General features: G+C 37.9%; 1 protein-coding gene across 6 annotated transcripts in view; it reads right to left on the bottom strand.

The window, feature by feature from the left end:
* WIPF3 (WAS/WASL interacting protein family member 3) overlaps nt 1-14332 on the bottom strand; it is a 39138-nt gene that overhangs the window by 13271 nt on the left and 11535 nt on the right. For 4 of the 6 annotated variants that reach the window (XM_031503864.3, XM_031503866.3, XM_021538059.4 and 1 more), the window contains exon 2: nt 10774-10918. In XM_031503864.3, coding sequence (XP_031359724.3) covers nt 10774-10863 — 90 coding nt within the window. In that variant the 5' untranslated portion in view covers nt 10864-10918. Of the gene's footprint in view, nt 1-10773; nt 10919-12473; nt 12528-14332 lie in introns of all 6 variants that reach the window. The other 2 variants (XM_085568612.1, XM_085568604.1) reach the window with 1 other exon arrangement.

Here is a 14332-nt window from a genome sequence, read left to right as displayed (position 1 = left end):
ACAAATAATAGTCATATCTCTGAAACTAAAGCCTGCACTTCAAGTCCCACAGGCCTGGACCTGGAAGGGGGCTTCAGCAGCAAGCCTGAATTAGCAAGTATGACAAGGAGGGACAGTATACTCCTCCAATATTTCTTATCCTTTAAAAAAAAACTGTGTGAGCAAAAATGGGATCACAAGCTGAGTTCTAGTCTCCAGATTTTTAAAATTACATTGTAGAAACCTGGAGGTGCAAAAGAAAGAGCCAAAGCAGTGTTCAAAACACTGGAGACAACAGCTCAGATTTTGACACCTCTGTTTTGACTGTCAGCCCTGAAGTCTGAGGGGTGGTCTGCCTGCACACCACAACCTGTACTGGGAATGGTGGTGAGGGCTCAGGCAGCAGAGACAGACATTTGATGCAAATAGACAAGCCACATACAGCAGCAGATTATCAGTCTCTTGATAATACTTCAGATCAAGGCTGGATCCTCTCTGGCAGAAGTGTTTTTTGTGAAGCACAAGTCACCAGGTCCTGTGCAGAGCTACTTGGTGGTGTGCAGTACCCTGTGATGGAGTGACACAGCCAGTGGTTTGTAGCAGCTTCATCCAGTTAGGAGTTCTGTGAAAGTGGATTGTTTAGTTTAGAAGAACAACTCTATTTTTACACTTTCTATACATGGGCCACTCCAGGTTCGAGCCTGAGTAATCACAATCTAAATTGAGTTGTATCAGACAAATTAAGAACAGAGAGACTTTTTCTAGGGGAAATGGACTGAAATGCATGGCAATGAGCTTCATTTCTGGGTACACTCTGCTGTGATATTTGCGTCACCTTCAGAATGTCACTTTACATCCTGCAAGACAGATGGGAGCATCGACCTACCCTCTGGGCTCCTACGATACTTAAAATATTTAAGAGACATACGTGTTCAGCTACTAAAGTGATGTAAATGCAGAAGGTACCAGCTATTTGAAAACGTTTATATTGATACTAATTATAATCTTCAGATGTTAAAGAGTACCACTGCACACAGAAAAGGGAAAATCCTTTGGACTCTGGACAGGTAGTTCAGTCACAGTTCATACATACTATACCATAAATGGCTTGTATTTACTCTGATTTTAAATATGCTCTTGAATGCATATGTAAAGTACTTCAGGGTAATACAGATCTACATAAACAGGACAGCTGCAGGAAAAATGTACCTCTAGCCTTCTGGACAGCCCAATAGCCAGGCAGTCATGGGCCTTTCTTTCAGAGTAAACCCATCAAGTTATGTGAAAAGATGATCCAGTACTAAAACTCTAAATTTGATAGGAGCCATAAGTAAAATAAAATAGAACATTATTCCATCCAAAGGCACTGCATACTTTTACTCAGAGAACTTAATAGTACTGAGTATTTACACTTCTAATGTGCAGTGAATTGTATCATCATAGTATATTCCTTCTCCTGGTCACATTTTACAGGAAACACCAGGAAGACACCTGTAAAGAAAATTATTTATCTGAACTAGATAAAAAATCTAAAACAAAAAAAAGTCAAAATATATTTATCTTTTCCCTTATTATTTTGTGGGACATATAATGATAACATTAAAGACTGATCAATACATTTCATGTCAGAATTTTATTGTAGGCAGCATGAGAGCTCTCTTTTGCTGACAGTATAAATTATTTCTATGAATCGAGTGGCAATTAACCTTCTTCTCTCCCATTACCTATTTTTCCCCCAAAGACAAAATCCCCCAGATTCAATGCAGAGATTAAGCACAGGTACTGGCAAGAAGGCATAAGCAGCATACATTTTAGTGGGAAAAGAGATTGAGGAAATCCCTTGTGTTCTTATTTTATTCTGCCATCCTCAGCCAATCCTGCACAGATCCAGGCTGAGGCGAGTGATTTTCACCACCGCAGAATGAAAAACCTCAGGTTTGGCTTTTAAGGAAGGGAAAGACAGTGCAGCAAGATAAAGACTAAGCAGAAAGTTCTAGGATAAAGGATATTTGATCACAGAGACAAATATTTATGGGGGGATGGGTGGAGGGGGCAGGGGGGAAGATATGTTCCTGAGCCAGTCCTGGCCTTCTCTGTCATGATTCATAGACTCAAACTAAAAAAATGTGAGAGAAAAAGCTTACAAATATGACAATGGACAATTAAAACCAGCATCTAAAACAGCAGGTAGGGCAAAACGAGCAAGAGGCACAAGTGGAGGCATTGCAGTCAGTAATGTGATAGTGCCAGGTCTGGTCATAGACAATGCTTGTCAATAATGAGAGACAACTGAAACATCTAAACCTTAAATAAAGGATGTATAAAGCATCAAGAAAGAGCAGAAACCACTGGAAATATAACAAAATTCTCCAAATATTATTTCAATATTAATAATAACCAAAATTCTGGTGTAAACAAATACATATTTTTCAGGAAAGAGGACAAAAGAGGTAAGCTAGCTGCCTAAGGCAGTATGTGCATCATGTCAGAGATAGCTGAGCATATGAGAGAAAAACACAGCTTGTTTGTGGTTGGTAAACCATCTGAGGAAGGATGATGAGTGTTCTTACTACCCATATGGCACCACAAGACTTTCCAAGCAGGGGAGCATGAAGGAAGAGATGATGACTGGGTCTCCATCCAGCCATAAATCTCCTATTCCTTTGAAGGAAAGCCAAGCATTTGGTTGATGTTCACAGCAGTCTGGGAGAGCACAGACCTTGAGTAAGGGGCCTTAAAGGGCATGAGTCTGTTAAAATACCCTTCTGGGACCATTGATGATAAAAAAGAGTGGACCAAGAACAGGGGAGACCTGCTTGCAAGCAACCTATCTGTAGCTTCCTTCCACTTAACCACAAGCTGCTGACCACCAGTGTTCCATAAGGAGATTTCTGTAACCATCAGGACTAAGGTATTTAAATGAAGTCAGCTCCTCAAAGACGGCATCCTTTTCAAAAGCAGAACTGACAGAAAAAAGTAATATTGCCAGTAAGATGCCAGAACAGTCTAACAAACTACAATGTCATAACTTTTTATTAAAATAATGAGGTTGTTTTGGAAGAAAGTAAAACATGGAAGTTGACCAGAAATCTCAGTGTAAGATGACCAGCATGTCTTCCTTGACATAGCACAGGATTATAAAAGCCATCTCTCAATTTGTAACTCGGCATGAAATCTGAAACCCCAGAGGAATTTGGATCTTGATTCCAAGGTCAATCCACTATTACTAGTTTAGAATTATGCCAGGAATTAAAGGTTTTACATTTGCAGCAGAAACAGTTTGCCCAGCAGGCAAGAGTGTTGCTTTTACAAAGAATTCTCAAACCAGCAGCTAAAGTCCCCACCAGGAATATGCCAAGAAAAACAGTAGAAACAAAAAGAAAGACCTTATTAAAATAATAAACCCAGTTTCCAGCACATCACAAACAGGAGTACCATAGAGAAAAACACTGCCATTCTTCTTGTATTTTCATTACATATGCATCAGGTGTGGTTTCACTCATGCACTGTCAAATACAAAATAAAAAAATCAAAATAATCCCCCCTTCCAGTTTAAGGAAAAATCCAACAAGTCTCAACAACTAAGTAGATGCGTTCTTTTATTTTAAATATTTTAAACTGCTTGTCTCTAAACAAGCTTGGGAGATCTGGTACCTGACAGTTTTGGAGAGGTTTTTGGTACCTCAGTTCACAAAAGAGCTCTGACCTCTGATTTAAAAGCTTTTTAATTATGGGAGACCTCACCACAGTGCAAGACTCCACCTGCACAGTCATTTGCAAGATCAGAGCCACTTCTGTGTTTCTGCTGTATCATAGGACAAAACAAATTAATTCTTGGCACCTGATCTGCCTGGGCAAACGTGGCACTCTCTCAGCCTTCTAGCAAGCTGAGCTTCAAATGCTTCCCATGTGAGGGGTCGCTCTCCAGCCAACTTTTCTGAGGGAACCCACATGAGGGGACTTGCCAAACAGCTTTCTGACAGCTAATGAAATCATTGTTTCAACATAATGACAGGACCAGCACTTGACAATTCCACCTACACCCAGCTCAGCACTGATGACCCATGATCTCAGTCTCCATCGCTCCAAGTTCTGCAGTCCAAGCCTGCCAGGTTGAAAAGGTCATCGAGCAATGTGTGTACTTAGATAGGCTGTGTCCACACCAACCCTTTTTCTCAGCTCCCAGCTAGGGAAGTAGTGCAAAAGTTGTTACAGATCCCTTCCTGGCACTATAGCCACACCTAGTCCTGGCTTTAGTCCCAAATAGTGAGGTCTTTCAGTGTTAGCAGAGCCTGGTGCCTACTCTGCACCTGCTTGAAGCTACTACTAGACACAATGGCAGGGAGCAAAACACAAAAGCCAGCATAGCAGGAGCAACTTTCTTTTAAACCTATCTTCCCAGTGCTCATTTCAAACACCACCAGGAATCAATGCCACTGCACCCAATAAACCCTCTGCACCTTATTCTAGCACTGCTGTATCAGATAATATAAAATCTTGTATACTATAGGGTTCAATTTCTTCAGCCTCAAATGGAGCAGGGGGGGTTATTCACTAGGGTGTACTTAAGGTTTTCCAGTGTGGGTTGCTAGATTTCTGTACTTGAATACAAAAATATGCCACAGAGTAAGTAGGATCATTTGTACCTGCTGAGCTTTTCTGTAGGTATTTAACTTTCTGACACCCACATTTTAAATGTAAATTCTGGCTATTCTTGTACTAAAAGAAAATATGCAGTAACAGAAGTCACCAAAAATGAAGGCAGTATAAAATTTAAACTACTCTAAAAGTGTTTCCCAGCAGTCCAGAAAGATCACAAGTCAAATACCAAAAATACCCTGACATCAAAAGCTAATTTTGGACTTCATTTTTTGATTTCTAAAATTTTGGGATTCAAAGTCCCATGATAGCTTTTGCATCAATGGAAAGAAAGGGAAAACTCTTACACAAACAAGAAAATCTGAGGGCCTGGTATTGCAATGAAAGCATCAAACAATACAAGGCTGAAAACATTGCCATGGGAGTTGGTGACACTAGCATAGCACTGTTTATTCTCTCTGTCTATCATAGCAGAGACCCCAGATTTACAAGGGATACCATGAGTAGTGGCAACAAAAATTTCAGCAGGTAAAAACCTATACACATCACAATTTAATCTCTCTTTAAGAATGCTAGGCTAGGCTATTTCTCATACCCACTTACCTGTGCAGAAGCTACTGATCATTCTGAAATGCCTTTTAGCATCCACACAAAATTATGGTTAACCCAAGAGAGAATAAGGAGAAACTGGCATTTCTTGCACTCTCACCTTCCAGCCATTCAGAGAAGTCTTACTCAAGCGTTGCTATAACTTGGAGTTCTCTTTTAATCAAAAGGCTAAAAGTATAAAATTAATTGACAGATGGAATTTAATATGTAGCCACTGCATACACTAGAGATGGGGTACTGACTTTTAAGGGCATTATTACTTTGTGATTAGAATGGTAAATTAACCTATTAGTTGTCTGCAGCTAGGCTGCTTCTGCTACCTGGGCTCGATCATTTACAGCTGGTAAATCTACTCTGCAATTTCCATAGTTGTATATTATATAGATGAAAAACAAAGAGAAAGAATGCTCTTCAAATGCATTCCATTCACACATGTAGAACACATGACATTATGAAGAGACCTACAAAACAGAACTCATTATCTAAACACATTTAAAACAGTGACATAAGAGTTCTCAAGTGAAGCATTCAAGAAGATTTGCACCTAGGAATGATATGCAATCCATGCTCCTGTACCTGTCCAGATGAAACAGAACAATGCCAGCCTAGTATTTCTGTTTTCTTTTCATCTTCCCCACATTTCACAGCTCCCACTTATCCTTTCTCTATTTCTTGACTATAAGAGTAGAAGGCTACAGCAGCAACACTTTGAGACACCACAGCCACGCAATCCCAATTTTCCAACAGCTGAAAATTAAGTCAAATAAACCACACAAAGACACAGCATTTTTTTTCCTGCATGATTGACTCTCACTTCTTTATGAAAACAGAGTGGTGTGAGATATGATATATTATTAAAATAGGATAAATTAGTGACCTTTATTTTTGTTTGGAACAAAGCACTCAAAAATTTCAGCTATGCTTTGTCCAACCCTTAGCACAGTCTGTAGATGAGTTAGTCACCAACAAGATTACCAAGCCTGTACTTTCTCTCATTCTGGTGAGTTTTACCTATCAGCAATAAATATTGTGCTTTAGTATCTCCTTAGGCTCCATGACAAAGTACTAAATATGATCTTACAGCTCAGATAAAATTTTAATAAACACATTCCTAACTATTTCACTATTGGCACCATGAACAATGCTTTCTTTCAGTATTACACTTGCATGTCTAGGGGTCTGAATAAAAATTTAAGAGATTACTTTAATTTTACAATAAATAATTAGCTAGCATGACCAAAATTTTATGCATCTGAGTTCTCATATGTGCACATTCGCTCATACTATATTTGGTAAGACCAAATCAAAATACCATAAATCATCATTATCTTCAGCCAAGATGTTTTACATATGCTGTTTGTTCTCTTTCCAAAGAACAGGAGTGCTAAATGTCGTAGGAGCAAAACCAACTCCCACACAACTTCAGATGAACACTGTAGCTCTCTGAATTTCTTATGAAGACTGAAGGAAACAGCTCAGCAAGGTTTTCAATCAAACAACTGCACGAAGCAGGGGAAAAAAACATTCCCCCAAGGAAAACTATGAGGGGATGTTTTTCTGAACCTTGGTAATCCTTCTTCTGTGTAAATTATGCTTTTACCACAGCATTATATCATGAGGAATTGCTTTTCTGTGTTTTCTATTACAGAGTAGAAAATAAGAAGAGAATAACAAAGTTGGTAAACACTGACAGGGTTATCTACAACAGTAATTCTGGTTTTCATTTTTTTAAAATTTTAATTAAATAAGAATGAGGTAATCATTAAGATTAATCTACGTGCTAGTCTAGCATTCATCATTGCTTCAAATTTCATATTTCTATCATCAAAATAAGCATATTACTTTATCCTTCTGCTATCCTTGTTTCTAGTGTTCCACGAGGCAGCAAATAAACACCTGGTGTTACTTTATGAGCTTTAATCACCTGATCTATTGTGATTTTTGGGGTTAACTTCTAGGATAAGGCTTTAATCATAACAATTCTAAAGAGAAGTGAAGTATTTTCTTAAACTTCACAAACATATGAATCATTAAACAAACATCTCTGAGTAAGGCACAACCCAGCAGGGCTGCCACACATCCACACTTCCTCCATTATTAACATTTTAATAGGTGATGACTGATCTTAACATTACAAATTCATATATACAGAGGCCACACAGCAGTAAGCAGCCTTCACTACATGTAATAAGTGAACAGGGTTTATCAAAGCAAAATTCTCTTTTGATCCTTTTCTTGGAAAATTAAGTAGAGAAAAATTTTAATCCATCTCAGTGGTGACACCTACTCCAGAAAATGTGACAAACCAAAACTAACCTGATTGCCTCATATGCCAAGCTTAAAGGCAGGAGTGATAAAAGAAATAGAGTGAGAATATAATAAAGTTTTCATAAGCAGAAAGCTTTAAAAAATGCCAAACCTACTACCCTCTTCCCAAGACCACCAACCAAAACTCAATTAAAAAAACCCACCTTACATGACATTAATTAAAAGAGCTTTAGAAAAAGTCTCCTATCTAAGTGTATTTTGTTAAGGTGTAGAGAAAAAGGGAACATGAAGAGAATTTAATTCTGTATGCCAGTGCCAGAAAATACATCTGGGCATAGTTTTATTCTGCCTACTCACCCCTCTCATCTCTATCACCCCTAGAAGGCAGGCATTTGAAGCCCTAGTGAATGAATCTAATTAGCTATTTTACATTTTGACTCAGCCACCTACATCTGCTACAGCAAACATCCCACCATTCCCTCCTGAGAAATCCAGGAATTTGTTTCCTTTTAAGTTTGGTCTAACAGCCAGTAGCTTTTTGGTTGTTGGGCACAGGTGGCTCCTAGCATGTCTTAAATACCATCTCCAAATCACTTTTTATTGTCTTGTAACAACTTTTGTGAAAAAAATTCAGTACAAGCACTTACAGAATATCAGCAAGTCCAAAAGTCTTGAGAAAAAGTAGGAACAAGGCCAGAAAAACACTAGGAAGGAACTTTCTTCTGCCTTAAGAAGGAGTTAACAGGACAAAAAAGTTATGTGCCAACAGTGATTAGAATTTCCATGAAGTAAGGACTGCAAAATTATTTGGGATCAAGGCTCACAATATTCACAAAGAAAATGTGCAGAGAAAAAGAAAATGCGATGAGTACTTCTAATAAAAATCTCTTGATAGTGAAAGCAAGAGGAAAGTATGGTTCTCATCCATAACTAGAAAAGCAAGACAAGTCCATGATACCCCTGCAATACAATCATGAAAAACTACATGAAAACCCTGAAGCCCCCACCTACACACAGACATTTTTCTTTTAATATAATTCACTTGAATTAAACTAGTGGCTCACCCACATATTAATAGTAAAATTAAAATCTAACTTTTAATTGTTACCATACAAATCTTACTCTGATTTAATCATACCAGTATAATAAAAATCACTGTGCTGTTTACTTTGGAACTTCTCCAGCTGTTGGCCAAATAATAACTTATTTTCTTTGAAGGTTTTCCTTAAAGCTATACACCTGTTAAATTTTTTCCTTCTTCCATCCCCTAACTGTAGATCTAGCAGCTGTAACAACAGCTAGGCAGATTAGCAACTGTAAAAGACAAATGCCAATTTCTAGAAAAGAGCTTTCCAATAAAAGAAAATAGGGTCTGTAGCAAGTTTCTGCAGACTCCCCAACTATAAGGTTTTACTCTGTAACTTGGCACCAGCTGGAGAGCTGTCTCTTACTCTGTGTTTCTGCTGAATTCACCATGCAGATTCCTTATCCTGTCTCTCATTCAGTTTTGACAGAGAAAAGTAATTTTGCTGTTGCAGAAAAAACAATGTCCTGCCACACTATTTTATTAATTATTTCTGTTGATACTGTTTTTAGTATCAAGACTTATTAAAAGCAAAGCTTTGATATCAGATAATAACTAGAAACACATCTAGTATGTATCATGTCACCAAGATTGAGCTGACTCTAAATTCTGCTTATCTTATACAGAGATCACCCCATTTGAAACAGAATGACCCAACTACAACATGAAAAAAAGCCTTCTTGTATCACAACCCTATCACAGTAGTGGATTTAGTAGTCAGAAAAGGGAAGGGGAAACAAAAAGAATCCTAAACTTGTTCATAATGATCCTTAAGGGTCCTTTTAGCTTTCTCAAGTCATTTACAATTGGCGTATGTTAGAGGAGTCTAAAAGTGTCTCTAGGTACTTTACTGATCTAAATTTATTAGGATAAGAACATTTGTGGCTTCTGTTGACTTTAATTGCAGTTGTGAGCATTAAGCTGCTCACAATATGCAGCCCACTTATTTCAGCATCTACGTATAGGTTGTGTACCAGCCCAGAAGAATTGCTAATTGGAAACACTGCTCCTGGTGCCAAAGTTGAATCTGAATGCTGAAAAGAATCAAACATTGCTTATTTGATTTGCTGTCTTTATCCTCCTCCTCTTCATCTCTACAACTCATGGGGAGTTTTACAAAATTGTTCAGCCTGTAAAGTAGCAGAAAGAAACTTGCAAAGAAACCTCCTACTGGAAAAAAAAGATAAAATAAAAGCATTATGAGCACTAACAAACAAAATCGACCAACCTTCCTGGGAACAAAACAGGCAAAGATGCCAGGGAATGCAAGGGCGAAATGTAGTTCTTAAAAAAAATAAACTTCAATTACTTTTGAAGTACATTTTTAAGTACCATGTACTTTTTTTGCTACACAGATTAACATACTCTGCAAATAACCACAGCAGTGACAGAAAAATATATGAAAAAAAGTCAGGAGAGATTTTATGACTTGAACAAAACAGTACCAGGTTCCACTCTTTCAAAAAAAAGTCTAAGAATTTCAATGCAGAAATAGGTTATGACCAACTGATCACAGAATTCAAGGAATTACTTAAGCAGGTTTTACCATAGGTACAATAATTGATTGTGAAGGTATGAAAATATAATACCCTGAAAGTTCACTCAGAGCATCCTCCTCTTATTGCAAACATGCTGGCAAGGCACATGTTCTGCTTCATGACACACACAGTAATGATCTGCTACAAGCTGTAATTGTTCCTGCACATGTACAAAAGAATATTGTGCTCTATCCCCAGGAAGACAGTGTGTGCTAGAAAGGGCAAAATGTACAGCTGAACACTGTGAGTCTTAATAGGAGCTGTAAGAAAAAGGATGAAGAAATTAATACTTACCATCTGTACATTACCAATACAAAAATTAATTCCCTTTGGCTGGAAAAGTATTCACAAATGCTAAATTTTCACCATATGCACTCTAATAATCTCAAAACCTTTTGATCATGCACTCCTAGCAGTAACAAAATTTTTGCACATGCACCCCAAAATAGATAGCTTTATTTCTTTATAAAGTATACACATGTATGACTGAAGTTGCAATATTTTCATCCCACACACCAATGGATCATCTCACACACCCCACTTTGAAGACCACTGCTGTAATGAACAGAACCAGTGCCAGCAAAACAAACATCTGCCCCAGATATTTGCTATGAATATCCATGCCAAAGTCCTGTGGGCTCTGAGCTGGCTACTCCAGCTAAGCCTTTGCTCACAGAAATGAAAAGTCAGTCTTACCAGTGGTGGTGGTGGTGGTGGAGGGGGACCTCCAGAAGGTGGTGGAGGTGGTGGAGGAGGAGGTGGTGGTGGCGGCGGTGGCACAGGCATCTGCTCAGATTTCTCGATTCATGCAGTTGTGAAAAATACAGCCAAAGTCTGGGTCCTTGAGGAGAAGGAAGGGAGGAAAAGGGAAAGTGGAAGAATAAAATGAAAAAAACAGAGAGGAATGTGTTTATATGCTGTAAGCTGAAGATCAGCCAAAATATCTAACTCTCAGCAGACTGAAGACTTTTATACTGCACTGCTTCCAAAAGTGCAGTACGAACAGCCTCATTACAGTTATGATGACAACATACATCTAAAGAGCAAGCTCATGGATCTGGAGCAGAGCCATGAGTACCAAATGCATAGATGCTAGCGTGTCCAACTATTACATCTTGCCTTAACCTAGCCCATAGACCTTAAATGCAATTCTGCAGAGAACAAATCATTGTCGATCACATGTAGATGCTCCTGCTGGGACAAAAACTCAGTTGACTTTAAGCCAGAGGTTTGCTGCTCTAAGGAGAGAGTAAGAGACTTTTTAAGGTTCAGTGGACTTACCCAATGTTAAAAAAAAAAAAAAAAAAAAAAGAGGGAAAAAGCCCTCATGATTTAATAATAAATAAAGAAATAATTCTACAGATTAATGCTTCTATTACCAAATGATATCATATCAAGGATCAGACATCTCAAGTGTTAAAGTCAAGTGTTTTTCCTGCCATTTTTAAATGTTAGTTTTCACAATTCTTTAGTAACACACTGACAAAAAGGCACATATCTTCTAATAAAAGCTATATGCTTTTCTTTTTAAAAAAATCTTTTGTAGAATGACTCATTGATTTTCATACCTAACCATGCCCTCAGCATGACTCAGTCATCATAAAGTTAAAAAGAAACACCTGTATTTCATTAGTAAAGTTGCAAATGAAAGTACTAGGCAGTGCCAAAGAGAACCCTATGCAAGCCATGCTTGACATCTTCTTTTGATAGTGACAATTGGATAAATGCTCCAAACACATCTAGTTTTATGTCTTGTTCTACATCCATCATGTCACGATTATTTTCTGAGACTCCTCATAATGTAATATGAAACAGTGTCAAAAGCCCTAAAATAACACAAAATATATCATATGCTTTATCTTTTCTTTCTGCAAGGCTTTATCTTAACAAAAAATTACATTGATTTCTCACATTTACTCTTTATACATCTCTCTAGGTCATAATTTGTTTCCCTGATTCTTGAAATGTCTTATAAACATTTTTCACGTTTTAATGTTTTACTAAAAATTTATATTAAGTTAAAAAGACCACAATTCCCAGAACCTGTTCCCCTTCCTTCTCCCTTCATTTTTAGAAATAGGCACTCCATGCTTTTCCAGAATCATCTGTGTAGGGAGATGGCATGACAGTTAAATCTGGAAAAGTTCAGGAGAGAAGATAACATATAAATGAGGCAAGTTACAGTCTTGAGTGGAATATCTGGTTGGTTTGCTACAGGGTTAGATGCAGAGGGAAAAGACAGTGAAATTAAAACATAGATGGAGACTTGTTCACTTCCTACCTAGTGTACATGAACAATATCCCAATTATGTCTGAGTATTTTTCTCCTTTTCTATCTTGTAAAATACTTAATGAGAGATTAGTCAAAAATTAAACATGCAGAGCCTCTGAAATACTTTCTCTATTGAGAGATTGCTATGCAAAGGGCTGGCTGATCAAAGCACCCTGATCTGTAACAGAATCAGTTACAATCACTTTAATAATCTCTTAATGAAGCTTTCCAAGAAAGCTGGCATCACAGCATCTCCACCATTCCACCCTCATTGTTGCCCTATTCAAAAACCCATCATTAGAAGATATCTCTTTTCCTCAATTAAGCCATTCAAAAACACGGACATAAGGAGAATGAGTCTTCCCAGCTAATAATATGTTTCGGGTTAGTATCTTCCTACCCTGCAATACAGGCCTTTTGTCTTCATTAAGGATTTAGAATGGGAAATATGCTCTTAGTCAAATAAGGAAAAAAAAATACAACCCACGCTCCTGTGGCAGACCACATGAATGGCAGCAGGAGGTAGAGTACATTGGAGGCAAGCAGCAGTGGGAGAAAGGAAATGGGAATCAGCTCCTGCTATTTAAAAGTCACAATCTGAAATGCCATCAGATGACTTTTCTAGCTGCCTCTCCACCAGTCCCTGCCCCAGCACTCATTCTTCCAAATGATGCCTAAATTCAAGGACTAGAAACTGTGTGATCATCTCCAACCCAAAATTCAGTGCAGAGGAAAGATTCACCAAGTATCCCATTCCCATATACTCCTGTCCAGTGGCATCAGGGCAAAATGCATTCTGTGGGGCTATAACACACACCCCTTGAATGAAATACTGGAGACACCATATATCTTTCCTGCCATGTTGTTTCAAACCCTCTACAAATGAACCACCTTTCAGAAAATCCTGCTGACATGCCTTCTTTAGTCTCTTACCGCAAATTCAAAGGCTGGATGTCCTGACTTTGGCATACTTTTGTGTACACATTAAAACTCATGGTTTTTATACCAGAACTATTACAGGGTAATGCCTACACAATGAAGAACCATTTTCCACATAGGGCCTCTATTTGTTCAAGTGTGCTTTGAAAGGAGCACTGCCATCTCACAAGTAGACAGTGTATGCTAATAAAGACAGGAATCCTCAAGCTGACTTACAATAAAAAACATTTGGCTCGTAATATTTAGTCATAACTGCACAATCTACACTTTTTAATATGTAGGATTGGCTATGAAAACCTCTTTTGTATTACTGCAGCAATATCATGTGGACTGTATTGAAAGAAAATTATGGAGAAGGCTGGAACACTTTCTATATATCAACACACATTACTTGGAGGCCTATGTTCCTTGGTTAAAGGCTGTATTTCATTTGCCTCTCCCCTCTCTCTTTCTCTCTCTCTCTATATATATATACATACACAAACATGTAAATATATATGTATGGATATGGATATGGATATGGATATGGATATGGATATGGATATCTATAAAACCCATGGTCTGTAATTTCACACAATAGCTTCAAAACATTCTGAGTTTATGGCTTTTCCCATAACAATCAAAATAAATTCTGAATTAAGGCCAAAAAAAGGAAGATCATATTGATCAGTTCCAGTGTCTGTTAAGAGCCAGGCAAGAGGGAAATGCTACAAAGGATCCTTAAGGCAAACATGCCCTTTCTCCACTTCTCTAAATATGCATACCTATAATTGGAAGAGAGGGGTCTGAAGTATCCCTGAGGGACAGAAATAAAAAGATACAGTTCAAAAGGCTGGAAATAGGTGGAGGGGAGAAGTCTGTATGTTTAACCTCAGTTTCTTAAGGCAAGAAGCAATGTAAATCTTACCTTGACTTAAATATCACAAAACAGAATTGAGCCCAAAAATTGTAGAATTTATTGCAAAATAAGAGAAGAAAATCTGAAACTCTGCTTTTTCTAATCCACTTCCCTACCAAAGCAAGGTTGTACATTTCTTTTCTAGT

The sequence above is a fragment of the Lonchura striata genome, chromosome 2 (genome assembly GCF_050655825.1).
Source record: "Lonchura striata isolate lonStrDom1 chromosome 2, ASM5065582v1, whole genome shotgun sequence".
Classification (NCBI taxonomy): Eukaryota; Metazoa; Chordata; class Aves; order Passeriformes; family Estrildidae; genus Lonchura; species Lonchura striata.
Note: the sequence above shows the minus strand (reverse complement) of the source record. Positions and strands in the feature narration are given on the sequence as shown.